The 17,212-nt window shown below is 37.8% G+C and overlaps 2 protein-coding genes across 2 annotated transcripts in view; one reads left to right on the top strand and one right to left on the bottom strand.

Annotated features, from left to right (window-relative positions):
- Positions 1-77: 77 nt before the first annotated feature.
- Positions 78-14,377, top strand: LOC140933268 (pantothenate kinase 3-like). The gene is made up of 7 exons (XM_073382794.1): positions 78-457; positions 1,800-2,155; positions 3,409-3,656; positions 8,062-8,238; positions 9,527-9,650; positions 11,462-11,587; positions 13,735-14,377. Exons 1-7 carry the CDS (start codon positions 448-450, stop codon positions 13,813-13,815), a joined length of 1,122 nt encoding a protein of 373 aa, XP_073238895.1. The 5' UTR covers positions 78-447; the 3' UTR covers positions 13,816-14,377.
- Positions 14,378-14,498: 121 nt separating this feature from the next.
- Positions 14,499-17,212, bottom strand: part of LOC140933267 (5'-nucleotidase domain-containing protein 1-like) — an 18,403-nt gene continuing 15,689 nt past the window's right edge. The window contains exon 14 of the mRNA XM_073382792.1: positions 14,499-15,534. Coding sequence (XP_073238893.1) covers positions 15,449-15,534 — 86 coding nt within the window. The 3' untranslated portion in view covers positions 14,499-15,448. The remainder of the gene's footprint in view (positions 15,535-17,212) is intronic.

A 17,212-nucleotide genomic window follows, 5' to 3' on the forward strand; every position in this document is an offset into this window, starting at 1 on the left:
TAATTTTTTTGCAAAACATTTCGCTTTACCTTACACTCAATCAGTTCGCCTTTCTGATATAACCGCTGAACAGAAATTCCAAAATTTATATTTGGTGAGGCGACAGTTGAAATTTCATCAATTCAATGAAGATCAATGATTATTTCAATGAAATCTATAATCTCTGGAACTTCTAAAGGTCTATCTTAATACCTTGATGTTTGTTGGACTTCTTTCATGCAATCATGACCTGGACTTTCATCTCAATGGTTTTCTGCACGCAGGACATAATCGCAACACGCGGAATATAAACCCCTATAAAGTTTCGCACTTTGGACAAACTTTGCGTGACGTAACGTGGAATTTCACGTGGCGTATTCATAAAAGAGGAGAGTTTGGGTTTTGAAAAGATATACTGCGGTAGTACAAACCAGACAAACTTTTTCATCTCTGCTTGCAAGATCTGGAATGAATAAAGGTTAGTACTGCCGGGGATATGTTTCCAAATATATGAGCGTAAAAAAGTGTATTCTGGAAAATGTCGGGTGAGGGGAGGCCATGGGTAGCTCTTCTTATGCGTCAAGTTATTTTTGAACGTATTTTACGTGTGTCTCAATGATAAATGTTAAAATGAGACGGAGTCTTTCCCTAAGGGCGCGGGCGATGTTAAACAGGTGAATGAAAAGGTTTTGAAGGTATTCCAATATAGTATTACCACAGGCAGCCCAGGGTCGATGTGACACATGCACAGACACATGAACGATCATGAGTGGTATGGTTGAGAGGACTGTATATTTCCAGTGATGGTGCGGATCAGCCAAAGAGTATATTTTACATCCTCATATTTTACAGTGGAAATTTTTGCAACACACCATCTTAAAATGTGATAATGGCCTTCATGTTTGACAATGAAATGAGATATTTTGCTGCCACTCCTATACATTGTATGCATTTAGCTGGTCATGCAAATTTTGTTATTTGCCCCATCTGATTGATGAAATATTTATGAAGGCATTGTTCTGTACACCTTTAATTTTTCATAAATTATTTTGAGCAAAAGAGGACAAATTATTATTTGGCAAACTGTTTTGTTATTCTATTAACTTCCTGTTGACAAGACTCCAATATTTCTCACAAACTACTGGCCGAGTGCTAGTTGGTATTCTTGCAAAGTACAGAGTTTAAGTAAAAAGGGTGACATTTTGGTGAATTTATGATTTGCGATGAGAATATTCAGTAAGTACTGTACCTTTCTTTACCTTGGGCGCTTTTACTGTTAACCACACCCAAGATATGAAGGAATCCTTTCAACTCCTTTTGTTATTTTAGCTGAACTGCTTTAAATGTAGTAGGGAGTCTGTTTCGATGATTAGAAATAGACAACCACCATTTAAACTAAAAATAATTATTAAGATATATTATCAAATTAAACTAATCCATAGTAAAGTTAATAAAATTCACTGCAAAAGGGAAGATATTTAAAATCCAAAAAACCCTGTTCCTCCTTTACGTTAGTGAGGCATCCTTTTCAAAATAAAACTACTTAAAGTTGATCTCTGGTGTATTCTTCAGTTAATGTGAAATTATTGGAATAGAACCCCGATGATGCCGGTTTTGATGCCCCATATGATAATTATAATTTTTGTACAGTACTTATAATCAACTGCCAAGTGATGAAATCCATCAAACTTGAAATGATTATTACTTTTACTATTCTTTGAAAACTAGCTTTCCTTCACCACTTATTAAGAATAATGTACAATGGTATAGACCATGATAGGTGTATAAAATTTAAATATACAAGTTTTTGTCTTTTTTAGCATGTCTTCCCTGGTTCGGATTGGATATTGGGGGTACTTTGGTGAAACTGGTCTATTTTGAACCATGCAATTCTCAACTAAACTGCGAAGGACAAGAAAAGGTTGGCCTAGAGGCCATGCAAGATTTTATAAAGTCTAATATACACTATGGTGAAAATGGAACAAGAGATGAAGTTCTAGCCATAAAAAATGTGGTATTGGGTGGAAGAGAAGGGCATCTTCATTTTATTCGATTTCCGACAGATGTGATAGAGAACTTTCTTGTACTTGCTAAGGAGTTGCATGCATCAGTATTAAATAACAAAGTGTGTGCAACTGGAGGGGGAGCCTTCAAGTTTGAAAAAGACTTCAGAGAGGTAGGAGAAATAAAAATACAGTAGGGCTCGAAAAAAATCCTGTCTAGTAGTCCGGGACAAGGAGATTGCCTTGCTGGGCAAGGGTCCAGCCGCAAGTTGTCCTCTAAAAAAAACATTAACTAAGTTAAGCAAGAAGTTGCTCTGGGCCTGCAGAATGTGAGAGCTACTTACCCAAAGGACAAGCTGGAATTATTTTTGAGCCCTGATACAATTTTTTGGATCATCACCATTTCACTGTTTTTCACATTTTCTTGAAAACCAAAGTGCAACCCTACAAATGTACCTTAAACATTAACCTGACTTTGATTGAGGGGCAACTAGATTGATTGGCAGTGATCAGGCAGTGATGCAGCTTTAGCTCCCATAGATATAGCTGTAGCAGGGCTGCTTTGTATTAAAGCTCCCTCACCAGACTACCCTGAGTAATATACCATTAAACTCATCACCAATAGATGAGCTTGGGCACTGATGCCTAAAAAGTTGGTGGAGCCACGCGATGCTTTAGCTTGAAAAAAGAGGTATCCATGGCAACCCTGTGAATGTCCCCCGCCTCCCTCCCCGGCCACCAGGCACCATCACACTGAACTAATCAGTGGAATACTAATCACCAACCAATACTTACATGTACCTGGACCTGAAGTAAATAGGGAGGAAGGGCTGGGAAAAACACAGTACAAAAATGGCAAGCAAGCAATAAGTTCATAGCGAGGACACTTTGCGAAGAACTGCAAGCCAGCAACTACGTATTTAAGTCATGAGGTACCCCCGTTAGGGGCATCAGGCCACCCCCACTCCACCCCCAGCATAGTTGGTTAACTTTGCCTAAATTACATTTAGCCACTTTAAACTTCCACTTGATAATCCCTGGACTTATACAACTTTATAAGGGGTTTCAGGAGGGCTTATAAACAGGGCTTACATGTATATCCAGGGGAACCAGACTAAAAAATGCATTTTAAAACAAACCAGGTAGAGAAAATTGATTTAGGGGAATTTGGTGGGAGGGGGGGGGGGAGCATATAGCCAGATGGATATTTTTGGTTCACTGGCCCACTTGTGCTCATAAGCCCCCTGCAGCTTTGTTGGTAGAGCATTTGGATTTAGTAACTAGAAGTTCATAGGTTCGATTCCTATTGACAGTATATGGATTTTTTCACTGTCACTGACTGAAAAATCATCTTTCTCATGTATTCACCAGGCTCAAAATTCATCATCACTTCTCTATTGTTTTTTTTTCCTTTTACTTATGGCAGGTCCTAGGTGTACAGCTGGTAAAGTACGATGAGCTGGAGTGTCTCATTCATGGTATACACTTCATTAATTCCTGTTGTGTTCATGAGTTTTACTACTGGAACAATCTGCACTGTTTAGAGAAATCCGAAAAGGTTCCTTATGACTTTACCAATGATTCTTATCCCTATATTGTTGTAAACATTGGATCTGGAGTCAGTATTTTGTCAGTGGAATCTGCTGAGAAGTTCTCAAGAATAAGTGGCACAAGGTAAAAGCAATTGTGTAATAATAATAATAATAATAATGATATTGACATGAGAATGATGATGATGATGATGGTGATGATGATGATGATGATGACAGTGATAACAGGAGCTCACTTCACAAAGAGTGATTTTCAATGAGGTTCTGTAAAGCAAAAGAAAAATAAATAGATAAATGAGTATGTAATAGTAATAACTAAAAAAAGTTGAGACCTAAAAAAGTTACTAATATAAGCTACAGGTTAAGATAGATTAAAATATTAAAAGCTGTAAAATATCTAAAATACATACGTGTAGCTTTTAATACTCTGCTCAAAAAGAAGAAGAGACTGTGCACAACATATCACCCTCAAGAAAATCGTAAATTGAGAGAGTTTTTTGTGACAGCTATAAATCTAGTGCCTCCACCTTCCTACACAAAATCGTAACTAACCCCATCCCCCTTTCATGATCAACCATCTTCCCACCCTTGGGAAAGTCATGAGAGGCTAAGAGCATCTTCAATTGAAAATATTCCAGAATAAGTATCAATGGAATACACTCTAGAAATCACTTATTTTGGGGTTCATTGCCTTGCAATAATTATCTAGAAATCTCCATAAAAAAAAATTTCCTGCTGTATGTAGTGTTTCAAGTGGTTCAAAAAATAATTATGACACAAGAGATTTGCAACAAAACTTTTGCGTATTCTTATTCTGGAATATGACAAATTGAATGCACCTTGTGTAGAACAAAGTTTTCTGTCTAACGAAACAACACAGTGGACCTACACATCCAAAGTCCTATATATGTAGGAGATGTCAGTACCCTGAGTGGCATTGACAGGTATTTTGGGTAGAGGTGTGCTCTGCCAAGGCATTTAAACCCTGATCTTGTTTAAGACAAAGGTTGCTCATTTCACTGCCTTGTTTAACACAAATGTCCAGTGCTGGCCACAAGATCCCTACTTTCCTTTTTCATCCTTAGTTCCAGACTTCTCAGAGGTGTGGAAGTGTGGAAAAGTCTGACAAACTCAGGATAATATCACACTTTTCCCACAGGCACTAACCCCTTGTCATTCTTGACTTAGTTCCACACTTCTCAGAGGTCTGGAAGTGTGGAAAAGTCTGACAATCTCAGGAAAATGTCACACTTTTCCCACAGGCACTAACCGATTGTCATTCTTTACTTAGTTCTACACTTCTCAAAGGTGTGGAAGTGTGGAAAAGTCCGACAAAGTAAGGATAATGTCACACTTTTCCCACAGGCACTTACCCTTTGTCATTCTTTACTTAGTTCTACACTTCTCAGAGGTGTGGAAGTGTGGACTAGTCCGACAAAGTAAGGATAATGTCACACTTTTCCCACAGGCACTAACCTCTTGTCATTCTTTACTTAGTTCCACACTTCTCAGAGGTGTGGAAGTGTGGAAAAGTCTGACAAAGTCAGGAAAATGTCACACTTTTCCCACAGGCACTAACCGATTGTCATTCTTGACTTAGTTCCACACTTCTCAGAGGTCTGGAAGTGTGGAAAAGTCTGATAAAGTAAGGATATTGTCGCACTTTTCCCCCAGTCATGGACCCTTTGTCATTCTTTACTTAGTTCCACACTTCTCAGAGGTGTGAAAGTGTGGAAAAGTCCGACAAAGTAAGGATATTGTCACACTTTTCCCCCAGTCATGAACGCTTTGTCATTCTTTACTTAGTTCTACACTTGTCAGAGGTCTGGAAGTGTGGAAAAGTCCGACAAAGTAAGGATATTGTCGCACTTTTCCCCCAGTCATGAACCCTTTGTCATTCTTTACTTAGTTCTACAATTCTCAGAGGTCTGGAAGTGTGGAAAAGTCCGACAAAGTAAGGATATTGTCGCACTTTTCCCCCAGTCATGAACCCTTTGTCATTCTTTACTTAGTTCTACACTTCCCAGATGTGTGGAAGTGTGGAATAGTCCGACAAAGTAAGGATAATGTCACACTCTTCCCACAGGCACTAACCCTTTGTCATTCTTTACTTAGTTCTACACTTCTCAGAGGTGTGGAAGTGTGGAATAGTGTGACAAAGTAAGGATAATGTCACACTTTTCCCACAGGCACTAACCCTTTGTCATTCTTTACTTAGTTCTACACTTCTCAGAGGTGTGGAAGTGTGGAATAGTCCAACAAAGTAAGGATAATGTCACACTTTTCCCACAGGCACTAACCTCTTGTCATTCTTTACTTAGTTCCACACTTCTCAGGGGTCGTGTGTGTCCGAGAGGCCGCGACTTCTGTAAACGTTTATTTGTGTGAGAAAATGCGTGATCTCGTCATAGAGTCCAATTAATTTGTTGCCATTTTCAGCCATCATAGCCCCCATTTTTATATTGAAGCCTCCTCTACTGCCCAGTCTGGAAGAGCATCGTTGTTCGATGTATCTTTTTCACTTGCGATAACGCGTTTTCTCATGGTGTCCAAAATTCCCCTCAAAAATTTAAACAACGTCGACTTTCCCGCACCGGTTGGCATTACAATTACAATCCATAATATCATAGGTTCAAACCAATCCTTCCCAAAAGGATTTACTACGGCGTGAGAGGAAAAATACGAAATTAACATCAATAAGCCCGACAGGACGGCAGTTGAAACTGCGACGCAAACAACGTAGAAGAGCTGAAAGGGGTAATGAGAGGGAAAAGATGTGGTGTGCAATGTTATTAATTTTATTTAGTACTATAACGATCTCAGTTTCATTTAATAGGTCGTCGGCCAGAGCACTGAAATTTATTTTAATCTTATCACTTACTAAGTTATTTAATCACGGTAATTAATCCTTTCGCGGCAAATAAGTGCATTCTAGCATGAAGCGATGTACAAACGTTTTGATACAGATTAAAACAGAAGTTTGCGAGCAGACCTTCTCGTGGCTGTCAAAATATGCAAAAATGACAAGGAAAATGAACAGAGGACACTTCGTCTTTTCCATAATTTATGTTCAGCATTTACATAACGTAAGAGAAGAGGAAAAACTACGAAACAGTGGATATATGGCGTGATCTAACAATGATCAAATTTGAACCCGTACTGATAAGGAAGAAAGCTTGGTTGGAGATCGGATTTCTTAACTTTAAGTTTCTTTCAACGGCTGGCATTGAAACAATGGTTATATCTGCTATTCAAAAGAAAAATAGTTCTTAAGAAAAAATGTAAAAAACCATACAGAAATAAAACCAAGTGCTCATAAAGCAACCTGAGCTTCTCGTGACTCAGGGAAAGTGCCACATTAAACTCAACTTGTCAGACTATTCTACCCTTCCACACCTCCGAGAAGTGTGGAACTAAGTAAACAATGACAAAGGGTTCTTAACAGGGGGAAAAGTGCGACAATATCCTTACTTTGTCAGACTTTTCCACACTTCTACACCTCTGAGAAGTGTAGAACTAAGTAAAGAATGACAAAGGGTTCATGACTGGGGGAAAAGTGCGACAATATCCTTAGTTTGTCACACTATTCCACACTTCCACACCTCTGAGAAGTGTAGAACTAAGTAAAGAATGACAAAGGGTTCATGACTGGGGGAAAAGTGCGACAATATCCTTACTTTGTCGGACTTTTCCACACTTCCACACCTCTGAGAAGTGTGGAACTAAGTAAAGAATGACAAAGGGTTCATGACTGGGGAAAGTGTGACATTATCCTTACTTTGTCGGACTATTCCACACTTCCACACCTCTGAGAAGTGTGGAACTAGGTAAAGAATGACAAAGGGTTCATGACTGGGGGAAAAGTGCGACAATATCCTTACTTTGTCGGACTATTCCACACTTCCACACCTCTGAGAAGTGTGGAACTAAGTAAAGAATGACAAAGGGTTCATGACTGGGGAAAAGTGTGACATTATCCTTACTTTGTCGGACTTTTCCACACTTCCACACCTTTGAGAAGTGTAGAAGTAAGTAAAGAATGACTAAGGGTTCATGACTAGGGGAAAGTGCGACAAAATCCTTACTTTGCCAGACTACTCCACACTTCCAGACCTCTGAGAAGTGTGGAACTAAGTAAGAAGTGAAGAAACTCTGGATTTCATGGCCAGTGCTGGACATGGCTCTTGTTTAAGACAACAGACCTTACTTAATGACCCTGATTTATTTCACGTTGCATACAGAATTAAGTAATTTTTCAAACTAACATCATTGGCTTAAAAAGACACCCTGTTCTTGACGCTGTAAATAGTGAAATCTTAATACACCCTGTTGTCGATTCGAGACCCCCCAAAAAACATACTCTGTTCGGTAGCACACACGTATAGGCCATATAATTCCCCTCCCCCCCCCCCCCCCCTCCCTCTACCCTAACTTCTAATTCTATTGGCCATTTTTATCATTATGTCAGAGATGTAATATTATAATATTAATATTTCTTTAAAAATATTTTATTTTCAAAATGTTTTTAGTCTGGGAGGTGGAACCTTTCTTGGCTTGTGCTGTTTGCTGACTGGATGTGAGTCATTTGAAGAAGCTCTTTCCATGGCGGAGGAGGGTGACAGCACAAAGGTTGATAAACTAGTGCGGGATATTTATGGAGGCGATTACAACAAGTTTGGCTTACCAGGAGATTTGGTGGCAAGCAGGTTAATTGACAGCTTCCTTATAAAATGAATGGCCTGGGGCGAGTGCTCTCAGCCACACAAAATAAAAAATAGCATGTGGGTCAGACTCACTAGAATTGTGGATGGTCAGAAAATGTTAAGGTTCCTGATCTTCAAGGATTTTAGTCACAAACTGTATGAAAACAAAGCTTTATAGGCTCTGTCTCAAATGACCCACATGTGCTTGTACATGTGTACTTATATCAATCTTGCCCAACCTTTCAATTTTTTTTTATAACTGGAAAATTAAAGCTGTTTGATCAGTCAGCAATGTATTTGGGACAAGGTAGATGTCAGCTTTAACCATATTAATTTTATAACACAATGTATTAATTTTACAGTCAGACCACATTAATATGGACCGCAAAGGGACAGAAATAGAAGTCTGCATTTTTTAAACAGAGGTGTCTACAATTTATTATAGACTGTGTAAGGGAGTGTCCCCTGCATTGATGTTTGGCATATTAAAGACCAAACAACTGTTTGATAATAGAGAGGTGTCTGTATAAAGATAGGCAAAGATAAGTTCCCCCTTTATAATGTACGTACTTGCAGTGTTTTAGATTAACACAAAAGGTAAAAGTTTGATGACTGATTTATCAAAATGAATGATTTTGGACAGTCTTTACCTTCTCATTTCCACAATTTGAGACATAATAATAGTAATAATAATAATAATAATAATAATAATAATAATAATAATATATTTTTTTAAATTTAATAATAAAATAACTTTATTCATAGATTCAAAAAAATAGACTATTTACAGATTCAAGAATATGAATATTAAAATATATACCCTATGTACATTCTTCTTGTGTAGGAAAGAGAATTGTCGTAAAATGACTATCTAAAAACTACTAACAACAATTATAAAAAGCATCAAAAAGTTAATAAAAAAATAAAACTATCTAAAAATAATTCAAACTGATAAAAAGTTACTACTTAAATTCTGGCTTGCGCACTTTCCGATGTAATTAATGACAATAATAGTCATAATAATAGTTTAATGGTAATTCCACAAAGTAGTTCTTATAATTATCACCATGTACCTTTGTTAAAAAGTAAGCATAAAGGTGAAATTACCAACTTAACATTGGCCATTTGCCATATTGATGTAATGAGCCTGTTGTTCTGTTTTAGCCAGCCATAGATTTGGATCACATTTTTATTTTCTTGGCTCAAAAGTACAGACATTTGGCCTTTTCACAAATAATCTTTCCTCCTTGTCAACTACCTCAGTTAATATGTTTTTTTTTTCTACATTTAGCTTTGGAAAGATGAATTGTGAGGAGAATCGATCATTGGTTAGTAACAAAGATTTAGCAAGAGCCATGTTAGTTACCATAACAAACAATATTGGTTCAATAGCAAGGATGTGTGCTGTAAACCAAGTGAGTACTGTGATTTTAAATTGTACGAGTCACTGATCCCTGCAGGGCTGTCGTACTGGCTCCAGTTATTCAAAAGGTGGATAGCGCTATCCACTGGATAAATTTCTATCCACTGGATAGCGCAATTGGATTTCCTAACACTTATCTGCTGGATAGCGATTTATCCTGTGGGTAGCGCTATCCAACGTTTGAACAACCGGGGCTAGGACTTTTGTCAGGTCCTGCTGCTTGTAGGCTTATGACAACTAGTCACGTTCATCATAACGCATCCTAATCTTGGTGGTCCTGTGGCACAAAGCCACAAATGTTTGAGGTATCAGGGGCAACTGCTGATTAGATTGAAACTGGACTCCTTTTGACTTGATTATAGTTTCTGTAAGTGACCAAAGCGGATCCATAATCAATGATTACCTCTAGTAATAACTAAAGGTTAGGAAGTGCGTGCTAGATCGCTCTTGCTCCAACACTGTGCTCTGCTTAAGGCCCTGTTTATATGAAGTGAACAAGCCTGGATAGCCGGCCTAGCTCGGTTCGTGCCTTGTTTCTGCATAAAATTGTCATTTTGGTTTATATGAGAATGCGGGCTGTCCCGCTTGCCGAGATCGGGGTTGTTCGAGCTGAGATCTTGGCAAGTGTGCCAGCCCGCACCTTCTCATATAAAGTCTTATAGAGTCAAATAAATGGAGTAGGGAAAGGCAGGGAGCAACTCTAGGTGTGCATTTTACTAAGGTGTCCATCTTTATATAGAGCTGTCCATTAAGAGAGAGTGGACATTAAATCCCGGGGGACTACTCAACAAAGTTTTATACTGTGTATGAGGAGTCTTTGCCCTGGTGTCCAACCCCTTACCCTTTTTTATTATATAAACACCAATGAAATACCAGGTGAGCTTTTATGCGAAAACTTGATATCTTCACATGTGAAAATAACATGTTATCTTCCCATGTGAAACTATCACCGTTGCTATGGCTACACTGTAAATTGTGCCTTTCACACCAAAAACTATTCAACTGAAATGGTTTGGTATTTCATTGGTGTTTATATAATAAATAGAACATTACATGGCCGCACGGAGATACAAAATTTCTCTTCTCATGTTGAAAAAATATTTCACTCGTTCACTGCGCTCACTCGTGAAATATTTTTCAACATTCGAAGAGAAATTTCGTATCTCCGCACGGCCATGTAATATCCTCTATATATACCATTTTAAATAGAAATGATACCCCTTCGTATTCTTTACATTGACAAATGGCACCCCTGTAACATACCTACGTAATAATAATAAATCGCTGAAACAGAAAGTCACCTTGCCATTTTCGCGTAACATTTAATAAATTAAAATGGTAAGCCATAAGGCTTGTCTTTTTGAAACATTTCAATTAATGTCTTTTAAACTACTTATTTGATAGATTTTCCCGATCGTTATACGTTTCAGCAAGAGAGAATGAGCTATCTCTTGGTTTCAGGGAAACTGTCCACCTACCCCTCCCCTAAGCCAACATTTTGCTCTAAGTGAGAACTAAGTGTTAATGTTGGCTTAGGGCAGGGGTAGGTGGGCAGAATTCCCTACCCTTGAATATACATGAAGCCTGAAAAAGGTACCCCTTTGGGCGGAGCCTCCCTGTATAGGCTGTTATAGGGAGTACCCCCTCCCCCCCCCCGGTAGTGAATGAGATGTTAAAATCGCAATCCTCAGCAGTCTGTTTAAACCATTAGCATACAATAAATTAATAATAGTTTTTATCCACCCTTCCTAATGTTACAACTAGTTTCATAGATTTTCTCTTATCATTTGTTTTAATTTGCAGAAAATTGGTCGTGTGGTGTTTGTGGGCAACTTCCTCCGTAAGAACACCATAGCTATGAAGTTGCTCTCATATGCAATGGATTATTGGTCTAAAGGAACCTTAAAAGCTCTGTTTTTAAAACATGAGGTATTAAGAAATAATAAATGTGTCTCTAAGAGAGAGAAATGCCAAAGGAATACTGTTAGGCTGCCATCGAAGTGTTTTTAATAATTCCCTTTTTTGTTTTTCATATTAAGGAGCTTAAGCAACGACGACTGCGACGGCAACGAGAATGGCAACATTGTTGCACGAGCATCACGCTTTTTTGTACATTACTTAATACTTTACTGTTGCACAACTACACGTGAAGATTCTTAATTTCACGTTTTATGGACGTCGACGCAAGACAAAAGTTTTTCTTCCCGTGCAAAAGGACGCAACATTGTTGGATGGTACATGTTACGTTCGTTTGCACACGCTGCTGCGTGTTGTTTGGGGGTTGCTGCGCAAAGTTTGAAACTGGTCAAACTTTTGAGCAAACAACTCACAATATTTCTTTTGTTCCTTGATCACCGACACGCATGCATGCACGTGCATCACACTTTTTGGTACATTTCCATTCCGTCACCTCACGACTAGTTTTATGACGTGAAAATGCCTAATTTCACGGTTTATGGAGAAAGTAAACAAGGGACGACGAATTTTTCTTTCTGGCTCTTTCTTAACTTAAGTGCGGTCCCCAAGAAATAAACTCTAAGGGAAATTCGTCTACATTTGACATTCTCAGCGAACTGAATAAACGCGACAAAGTTTGAAAATATACGAATTCACTTGCCGTCGTCGTCGTCGATGCTGGAGCTCCCTTTTTGCACTCTCACGTACACTGCGAGCAGTCTCTCTTTCGCTCGAAAATCTGTAAGCCAAATTATTTGAGCAGCGAAGTCGCGCGAGTTGCGAGGGCGCGCATAGGCGTACGGGCAATTTTTTGCTAGGTGGGGCGGTAATCCATTTGCCCAAAAAATTCTTGCAAGTTGCCCAAATTTTTACAAAACAGTCGAAAGGAAACTAGGGCCATGCAACAAAATAGGCCGTACTGGCATATGAAAGTGGCTCGATACAGTTTTTCAGAGTCAATACCTGCCAAGTTTGAGCATAAACTACGTCGCCACAAACAAGCATTTGGAAAAAATTGCCACCACAGTTGTATTAGATAAAGAGGGAAATTTGTCATGATCAGGGTTGCAATGACATCGGAGCTGTCATAGCAACGAAATGACGCCATTACCTATTATACTTGCAGCAATATTTCTCACTGGGAACTGTTCTTACAAAATCGTTCAGGAAAGCTCTTTCCTCCAATAGTCGCCTCGATGTTCGTGAAGTTAAAAACTGTAAGAGCGTTATCGAGATATTTTAGGATGAAGTTTTATTGTTAGAAATAAGGTAAAAAAAATGAAAATCTTGATGTTTAGAAAACGGAGTTTCAATCTTATTAAAAACGTGTATGAAAGATCATGGAGATAGCTCCTGCCAATTGCTATAAGGAAGGATTTGATTAGCGCTCGATCTTGTTAGGGGTTTCGTAAACATTTCGGTCTACTTAAACAAATTAGTGAATAATTTTTAAACCCTCGATAGATTTTTTTAAGAAAATTATGATTCTTCTCGTAATTCAAACTGAGAATTAGTCAGCCACTTCACTTTCAGACCCATTGCTGATGCGTGTTCTGCCACACACTGTTCTAGGAGCGGAGGTGATTCTAGAAAGTTATACGGAAGTTTATTCTAATCAATTCATGACTGGAAATAGCCCACTCCAGCTAGTACAGTGAAGTACAATGCCCAACAACAACAAAAAAATCCGCATATGATACCCTTCCCTTATAACCAGAAACTCATCACGTGCTAGGCAACCACTGTCTCGTGTGAACGTAACTGAATTATTACGCCGACTTCTGGTTAAAATAGAAAGTATTTATCTCTTCAAAATATAATAATAATAATAAACATGGAAACGTCTTTAAAAACTGGCTTTGCCCAAGTTTTCTCTTGCTGCCCAAAAAATCTAAGTTGCCCAAATTTTGGGGGGGCTGCAGCCCCCCTCCCCCCCCCCGGCCCGTACGCCTATGAGGGCGCGAATTCGCAACTCACGCGAAAGACAGAAAAACAGCTAGTCTTACCATCTTGCAAGGTCTTGTGTTTACAATTTTGCATGCCGTTAATTTTAGGTTAATTCCATTATTATTTGGAAGTGTGAGGTTTGTCAATAGTTATCATTTTCTTTTTTATGACAGGGTTATTTTGGTGCATGTGGAGCCTTGCTGGAACTGATGACAAGAATGGAGGCGCATGAAGATGATAGAGAAGCTAGCTAGCATTTCTTATTAATGCAGTTGTAAGGGGTTATATTTTGATATAATTATTTATTAGTCAATTTCATATCTAATTCGTAAGAAAGGCGTGTCCTACAGCTGGGAGCTGGTGGATTCTCCTATTAGACTAGTGAATTCTGTGATACTTTTAGGGGAATTCAAATTACAGAAGAACTGTAAGCAATCCTGCTCATCAAAAAAAATTTTTGGGATAGTTAAAAAGACTTTTGGGCTAGTGCGTGTTAGCTACAGCTTGCCTGAATGGCAAGCTCTAAAACTGACTTTCTTTGCACCCTGCTTATTAGCCTCTTAAACTCAGTTCAAGATCAGGGTATTGTACCAGTCATAGAAAACCTGGAAAGTCAAGGAATTGTTTTTAAGACTTTCTTCCTCCACACCTGGAATTCCATGGAATTGAATTATTGGTCATGGAAAGTAATGGAAAATTTAGGTTACGTTTGATAGATTAATCACTCCAGATGCAAAGCAAGGACAAAGCAGGGGTCAATTTAATGAAACTATTACAAAGTGTAGCCATTGTTGCCATTGTTTTTAGACACCAAAACAATGGGCACACTGCTGGTACATTCAGATGTTTTAACAAGGACCTTTCATCAATTTATTAAAAAAAAGAACTGTAATCTGAATTCAAATATCAGTTATTGAAACAATATAAATTGACAGAATCAATTAAAAAATATTGTTATTATATTTGACACTATTTTTAGGTTTTGTACTTATATTTTCAATACACTCTAATGTACTTGAAACTGAGAATGTCCAGAAAAATAACAATAAAATAAACTGATTTAAATACCGTGGTAGTATAATGTAATAATTATCCAACAAAACAAGACTACATACCATGTGCAAGTTGTATTGTCACTATTACAATCAAACCGACAGAACACCAGAAATATGATTGGAATGTTTGGTTGCCAGAAAATGGCCAATCAGGAGTGAGGAAACTAACTCAGAAGCAACAGTGAACAGCATTAATTAGTTTGTGGTTTTGTGGATAGTGCGCATGTCCTGATATTTTGCTGTGATTGGACATAACACAAAAAAACAATCCTGAAATATTTCAAGTGTTTACAGTTTTGTCAGTTTGACTGTAAAACAATCCAGTTGTGAATATTAGTACTATTAATTTTTTACTTGCAGAGGTGAAATGAGGTGCACTAACAACGTGCTTAAAATCTTTCCTATCATATTATAATATAAATAAACATTTGGTTATTTAAACACCTACTGGTATTCTACAAATTGTTATTTACTGCCAGTTGTTTTAGATATGGAAATAAATTAATTAAAAGAAGCAATACCATTCAAAATCTCTATCCAGTCATGTTGCTGGTGAAAATTATCTTGTTCAATTTCAGCCAATAAGAAGAACTACCCAGATCTTGGTAGTGACTCATCATTAGTATGGAATTTCTGCACTCATTTGTTACACTTCATTTTGCGGGGAAACTAGAAGTGACATTGCAAAATGTCTGCTGTTTTCTCAGGCAACTTTTTAACCAACAAAAAACTTTACGTAAAACGACAGTTGAATGTTAGAAAGTTGCATCTTAATACAGGCATAGATCCATCAGACCGCACCAATGAATCAAGATGATTGTACTACTTTATGTTATAAGTGAAGAGATTTTGGACTTCCTGGGTAAAATCCACCTGCTGATGCACTGAAGAGTTGAAATTCATGATCAAGTGGTAGTTCTACAACAAAGTCAAGACAAAGGATTCATCAGTAACAGTTGACTAAGAAATGCAGTACCAGCTTACAAAATGTTTTTATCTATCAATATGTTTGGTAATAATAATATGACAACTTGTGAGCTAGATAGATACTGTATTTTACTCGAATAAGTACCGCGGCGCTCATTAAATGTTTTACCCCCCAAAGTGGCGCTTATTCAAAAAGGGGGTGCTTATAATAATATTGTTTTATTATCATTATTATTTTCTGTATTAATTAAACTAACAGAATTAACATCTTTTGATTTTGATTATATCAAGACCGAGGCACTTAATCCAGGGCAGCACTTATTAGCTTCTTTCTCCCAAAATATGCCGCCCTTATTCACTACGGTAAATACGCTAATATGATACCCACTAGTAAACACATAAACTTGTATATTCAACAAGGAATTTCCACTGAGTTTGACGTAAGGTAACGCAATACATTAACACTGGTTTCATGAAACCAACTGAAACTACAACAAACCCTACTGTGCATATACATGTAAGAACGTATGTTTTTAGAATTTTTAGAAGTCAGCTTGAAAAGGTTCTGTAAGGTTCTTTTATGTTTAAAAACATCAGGCAGGTCCTGGTTGTTCAAACATTGGATAGCACTATCCACTGGTTAAATCGATATCCAGGGGATAAGTATTAGCGAAACTGTGTTATCCACACATCTCTGCTTAAAAAGCAAACAGTTGCAGTTTTAAGTTGTGTATGTGTGTAAGTGTTAACAATCTCCTTTCTGCAATCCTCTCAAGGGGTTCCCAGAGGAGTAAATAAAAATCTCCCGATTCCAGCACTATATACTGCCATGAAATGAAATGAAGAGTCGTGGATGAGAGGACAACAGACGTGCCCTCTTACAATACATTTTAACATGTGAATAGTAAGCTCGGATGTCAGCATACAAAGGCGCCACTGGCAGCCACTCTCAGTCCATTTGTGAGCTTACTGTACCCACCCAACGCATAATGTGAATGATGTGTTATAAAGGTTGTAATGAAAAGTACACCATACATCACATTTGCACCTCTTGAACATATTGTCCTCTCTAATAAGCAACCAGAATGTAGATACTGCATGCAGTTATTGTAAAAACTACTTTAAACTTTCCTTTCTTTTCCTCAGAAATTGGTTATTACACTGCCAAAAACAAAGTTAAGTGTATTGTAGTTTAAAAGCAATAAAATAACAGGCTTAGCTTATATTTTACTAGGTCAATGAAATTGATATGACACAGGCATTTTAATTTTCTAATTTCAAATGAGTGGCCGTTGTAACAGGGTGAAATTATAAAAGATTCTACTGTTAGGGATTTTAAAATGTGGCCATTGACCGTATCAATGGGTGACCGCATTAACGAGGGATTTTTCTAAGGCAATGTATGGCCGTTTTGCCGGACCAAGAAAAAGTGACAGTCACTGTAATAACGAGGTGGCTGTAAAGTGGGATTCCACTGTAGTGTCCTGCAACCGTGTCCTACTATAATTGTACATTTCAAAACACAATAGCTCCTGTGTTACATTAATTATACTACTACATGAAAAATTTCTGCAATTTGATTGGTTTAGAGCAGTGGTATTTCAGCTTAATTTGAAATACCTAAATGTGAAAATTACAACCTTTTGCGGGTAGTAGTATAAACAAATAA

Source organism: Porites lutea, chromosome 4 (genome assembly GCF_958299795.1).
Source record: "Porites lutea chromosome 4, jaPorLute2.1, whole genome shotgun sequence".
Taxonomy (NCBI): Eukaryota; Metazoa; Cnidaria; class Anthozoa; order Scleractinia; family Poritidae; genus Porites; species Porites lutea.

Excerpts from the sequence above, each read along its gene's own strand:
- LOC140933268 (XM_073382794.1), top strand. Across the intron at positions 9,651-11,461 it reads GGATGTGTGCTGTAAACCAA|AAAATTGGTCGTGTGGTGTT; the intron begins GTGAGTACTGTG and ends TTTAATTTGCAG. Across the intron at positions 11,588-13,734 it reads CTCTGTTTTTAAAACATGAG|GGTTATTTTGGTGCATGTGG; the intron begins GTATTAAGAAAT and ends TTTTTATGACAG.